This window comes from Tachysurus fulvidraco, chromosome 9 (assembly GCF_022655615.1).
Source record: "Tachysurus fulvidraco isolate hzauxx_2018 chromosome 9, HZAU_PFXX_2.0, whole genome shotgun sequence".
NCBI classification, from domain to species: Eukaryota; Metazoa; Chordata; class Actinopteri; order Siluriformes; family Bagridae; genus Tachysurus; species Tachysurus fulvidraco.
In genome coordinates this window covers 17065813-17071331 of record NC_062526.1, presented here as the reverse complement: position 1 = coordinate 17071331, position 5519 = coordinate 17065813, and the positions used below count along the sequence as shown (strand labels likewise).

Below are 5519 nucleotides of genomic sequence, written 5' to 3'. Positions count from 1 at the left end.
CTGAGGGCTGAAAGCTTCAGGCGTGAGGCTCTTGCCTCAAAGTGAGGGGCAATATTCTACTTCAGTTCACCAATGGTGGTACTTGGCAGCACATTCACAAGCTGCGTTGTTCCACTTATTGTTCTGTGCAGTTTTGTTGAGTTAAAATCTTGTCTACATGTCAAGTGAATAATTGTATAAATTGTTTAAAACTGAAAAATGTTTAACTTGTTTAAAACTAATTTCTCCCACTGAATATGACACAACCAGCACAAACATTAAAGCTCTCACACACTGCATTTTACTGCGGTTTCAAGACACAGACTCACACAGGTACTCCTCATGAAAGACCAGATCTCTGAGTGCTTCGTTACTGGCTGCTAAGGGGAAGTCCTGTGTGTTTACTGTAGTGATGGATTCAGGACAACTGGCATGTTTTTGGAGAACAAAAGTTTCTGGAACATTCAATATGTGGAATAAATGTATACATCTCCACTTAATTATAATAATAATATTATAAAATCTGCAGTTAAATGACACAGATCTGGGAAATGTACTTGCTTCATCTTGAAATGCATAATAGATCAAAGAAATTACATTTGTGTGAAAATTTCTGCTCTATTTTACACCAAACACTCACTCAAGTTTACAATTGTAGCTGACAAAGAATTGTAAGAGTCTTTTAGTGTCCAGCAGATGTCAGTGTGTGATTGAGTGTGTGTGTGTGTGTGTGTGTGTGTGTGTGTGTGTGTGTGTGTGTGTGTGTGTGTGTGTGTGTGTGTGTGTGTGTGTCAGATAGAGAGAGAGAGAGAGAGAGAGATGAAAGCAAAATATTTCTGATCAATTAACTGATTTTATGTCATTTGTGATTGTCATATTTATATTTGTTTGATTTATCATTATTACAAGAAACAAGTAACTGTGTCTTTATGTGCTGACCAAGACAAAATAATATATTCTATAAATTGTGTACATTCCTAAATGTTCAATAAAACTTCTTTCACTAATCACAAAATCTCATAATGGGGTCATGTATATATTATTGTTATTATTATTTTTATTTGAATTTATCAGTAAGAAAATACACCAAAAAGCAAGAGTACAATATTTAAGTTACAGCATTTTCCACTTAAATCAAAAGTATGTTTTGGTCTTATTACTAAACAACAAGGTAGATTATTATGTATATTATAAAGATGGTTATACAGGTGTCATTAAATAATAAATAATAACAATAAATAAATCAATAAATAAATTTGACTATAAGATCATTTTCTACGTGTGTGTTTAAAGCGTCTGCAGAAGTGTGTCAGGAAGGAGAATTAAATAGGTGTCCAGATGTGATTACTTGGGGGTTAAATATGAGAATGAGCTGACTGTATCTGAATCAGTCATGCAACATACACAGTACTTTTACTAATATTATTATCATTATTATTTTAATATTTTGTTCTGTGGTGTTAAATAGGACAAAAATTATGTCCACGTGTTTTTGTCTCATTAGCCTCCACGAAGACGGAGGGTCATAAAAATGGTACTTTCTGGACCAATGCCATAATCCTGCAGTTTATTGCCACACTGGAGCTGTTGGCCATTGTAGATCAGCCGCTGCTGGTCCACTGGTGTTCGCTCTTTCTGGTAGATATTCATCATCAACTGATCAACGGTCTCTTAATCAGTGATGTTGTACGTCCTCATCTGTCCCTTCTCATTCTTCACAAACACCTGAAAGGGCATGGGGCTTGTGGAGATCAGGAGCATCACGGTGGATCCTGAACTCAGACTGTATTGGCTCACGGTCATCTGGTCATTGTCCAGGATCTGACCACTGAGGGCTGAAAGCTTCAGGCGTGAGGCTCTTGCCCCAAAGTGAGGGGCAATATGCTGCTTCAGTTCACCAATGGTGGTACTTGGCAGGACATTCACAAGCTGCATTGTTCCACTTATGTCTTTGATGATGAGTTCCATTGTTTTCCCCTGTTGATGACCTGTGTGTAAAATAAAATATATTATAATATTCTACTTGACATATCATCAATAAGCCAGAAATATAGTTTCATGATCTTTTTACTGAAGCTATGAGACAAATGTAAATAACAAGTAATGGAAGATTATTAGCACTGTTTAGCATTGCACAAATAGTTCTATATTTTTATGTATGCATTTAAAATAATAATAATTATTGTTATGTTAAGTCTTTACTTTATATTAGATTAGAATTAGATTTATCAACATTAAACAGAAGAAACAGAACACACTCCAAGCATCTATACAACCTATAAAATAACTATTTTGGTCTATAAAACCATTAAATTAATAATAAATTATTATTGAACACACAAATAAAAGTCAGTCAGCTTTACTGTCTTTTACTTTGTGTTAGTGACTTGTCTAAATTTGTCTAAAAAATACATATTTAACATTTTTAGAATTTCTATTTATTTTTTCAAGTACACATAATTTAAGATATTAAGAATAACCTACCTTTGAGTAAATGATGCACTTATCTGTGCTCTGTTTCCTTTTTCAGAACCTAACCCAACTGAGGCTCATTTCCAGAGAGGACCGCAATCTAATAGCAGGCATCAGATCCACAGTCACGCCCCTTATCTACAAGTTAACCAATGGGAGATATAGATGAGCTAGCAGAATGAAATTAGACCCCGCCCCTTTGGCTAGGATTTGTTTTCAGCTTCATAGTCACTTTCTGTTTCCATTCAGCATCCTTATGTAAGTAAAACCTTTGAAAATAAAAAAAAACTCTGGAAAGTTTCCTGTGCTTTGGTGCAGGAATTAAAAGTTTCAGTTTAGGGGAAAATAAATGAATTATAATTGGAATGACGTGAGTAAATTGAAGGCTCGAGAAAGTGAGCTAATCTCCTCGTGCCACACCTTCTGGAATGTTCCACATACAGTATATAAATATACTACACACATATGTATATACTGGTGATTTTTTTCAGATAATTATATATATTTAGTTTATTATGTGGTGCTGGACTTATATTACTAGTATTACTTGGTGTACTGAAGTTATCTGACAATTATCTGCTTTAAAAATCGGGGCAGTTTGTTGCTTATGTTCACCCATTGTGGCATTTGGGTTCAGGTTCATGTCCACGTTTCCCCACTCAGGACATTGATGATGAGCTTCATCATATCCACTTCTTAATGACCTGTGTTTTCAATTTTGAAATGTTGAAATGTTTTAAATTTTGTACTGAAGTTACAAGGACAATATCAGCATAATGCTTTTATGCATGAATGCATAAATCATCACAATAAGTTTTTATGAGACAGAAACAATGTTGTTTTAAATGGTGTGTTTTTGGTGGTGATCCTGAGGTCTAATATATACCGCTATAACAACATTTTTAGGTAAGTTCTTAAAAACTCTGTCAGAGCAAACAAATAGGATATTTTATTATGTTAAGCCTTCATGTCTATTAATTCTTTCCTACGTCAACATTTGTAGACAATTCTCATCAAAGCAACAATATCAGGCAATAGCAGGTAGCTTAGCAACTAGCAAGTCAGCTAACATAAGTGATAAGTCAAATGATGATGATTATCTGCTCAAAACAGAGATTAGTGTGGTCAGTGTTATAGATTTAACCAAGTACAGTGTGTGTATATTTACTGATCTAAAGCCGACACTGCTATAAACTCATTTAAATTTAAACTCTTCACAGTGTGAGCAGCCAAGATGACTTTACTTAACTCTGTAAACATGAAATGCACTGGCAGTTGAGAAGACTACCCCAAGTTTCGAGTTGATAATGCAAGTTTAGTTTTTTGTTTCAGTTGTTGGCAGGAAAATTACATGTTAGAACTTCAAGGGTGGCTCCTGGTTAGTTCACCTATTCTTAAAAACATTCTTCATGTTAATGACTCATTTATTGTCAGGTAGTCTTTCACAGGTGTGTCAGTCCAAGCTTTTTGTTTATATAAAACAATACATTTATTGTTAATGTAATATGTTAATATAGCCAGAAATATTGTTAAGACATGTTAATGTTTGCTCATATAGACCAATATAAACATGTAGCTGTGTTCTATATTTTAATTAAAACATCACTATGAATATGTACTGTTTGTTAAAATTCAATTCAGCTTGATTTATTTTATTTTTATTTGTATGGCACTTTTGACAATCAACAGAATCTGCAAACAGTTTTACAGAAATTCCGATTCAGAAAAAAATTCAAAATTCCTGAGATTTCTGTTTGTTAAACTTGTGGTGATTAAACTTTACTTACTAGGACACATGGTATGTCTTATTATTCTGTACTTACTGTTAGTTCATGTCACTGAGTAATAAACCTGGACTTTATAAGGTTTCTAGATAAAGAAAATAAAGTATATGTAAACTAATGTAAGAGTGTAACTAGTTATAACTATAATGGAACATATTGCTATAATATGTAATGTAATAATACAATCTTATATTACATAAATATATAAGTTATAATCAGCTTATTAACATTACTATTCTAATTTTATAACTAATATCTATCTTGTGTCACTGCCAGAGCTTTACAAAAAAAAATCAAGGCAAAGCAATTCAGACATTTTAATAAATATATGTATTTAAATTGAAATTAAATTAATTCACTTACAAGACCCATAACAAAATAAACTATCACACTTAATTTAATCTTTTATAGTATTACAGCAAGTAATTAACATAAAAATAAAAAAAATATATATATTAAATTAAATTATTTCTACTATGTGCTAATTAAATATTCTAAACGCAAAAATGTAACTGTTGAAGCAAGCAAATGTAATATAATTGAATGAATATTGGAAATACTGGAATAAGAAAGAATACTGCAGAAAATGACTGAAAAAAAAACTATCCGAAAATGAGAATAAATTTAGTGCAATTAGAAAGTAACAGACATTACAAAAGGAATCACATTAAATTATTTTTTAGGCTAAAATGATCTCCAAGTGTTTCTGGCCCATCAGCCTCCACGTAGACGGAGGGTCATATGAATGGTGCTTCCAGAAACAATGCCGTAATCCTGCAGCTTCCTGCCAGATTCGAGCTGTCGACCGCTGTAGATCAGCCGCTGCTGGTCCTCTGGTGCTCCTCCATTTTGGCGTACCTTTTTCATCAACTGATCAACAGTTTCATCGTCAGTGATGTCATATGTCTTCATCTGTCCCTTCTCATTCTTCACAAACACTTGAAGTGGCACGGGAGTCATGGAGATCAGCAGCATCACCGTGGCCCCTGAACTCAGACCATAACTGCTCACAGTCTCCTGGTCATTGTCCAGCTGCACGACACACCCATTGGTGACAGAAAGCTTCAGCCGTGAAGGTCTTGCATTAAAGATTTGGGCGACTTTTTGCTTGAGTGCACCAATCGTGTCACCTGGATTCACTTGCACGGTCTTTGTTTCCCCACTCAGGACTTTGATGATGAGCTCCATAATATCCTCTTTTTAATGATCTTTGCATTAGTATCATTTAAAGAACTTTTTGCACTTAAGTTACAAGGCTAATGAAAGCTTATGAGCACCAATCAT

The 5519-nt window shown here is 33.9% G+C and overlaps 2 protein-coding genes across 2 annotated transcripts; both read right to left on the bottom strand.

The window, feature by feature from the left end:
- Positions 1-1132: 1132 nt before the first annotated feature.
- Positions 1133-1967, bottom strand: LOC113638785 (ubiquitin-like protein ISG15). Its single transcript, XM_047817956.1, has one exon. It carries the CDS (start codon positions 1945-1947, stop codon positions 1651-1653), a length of 297 nt encoding a protein of 98 aa, XP_047673912.1. The 5' UTR covers positions 1948-1967; the 3' UTR covers positions 1133-1650.
- Positions 1968-4585: 2618 nt separating this feature from the next.
- On the bottom strand, positions 4586-5442 carry LOC125145401 (polyubiquitin-like). Its single transcript, XM_047817955.1, has one exon. It carries the CDS (start codon positions 5421-5423, stop codon positions 4950-4952), a length of 474 nt encoding a protein of 157 aa, XP_047673911.1. The 5' UTR covers positions 5424-5442; the 3' UTR covers positions 4586-4949.
- Between the last annotated feature and the right edge of the window lie 77 nt (positions 5443-5519).

Bases quoted from the DNA above. Each gene is read 5' to 3' on its own strand.
- LOC113638785 (XM_047817956.1), bottom strand. From the start codon at position 1,947: ATGGAACTCATCATCAAAGACATAAGTGGAACAATGCAGCTTGTGAAT.
- LOC125145401 (XM_047817955.1), bottom strand. From the start codon at position 5,423: ATGGAGCTCATCATCAAAGTCCTGAGTGGGGAAACAAAGACCGTGCAA.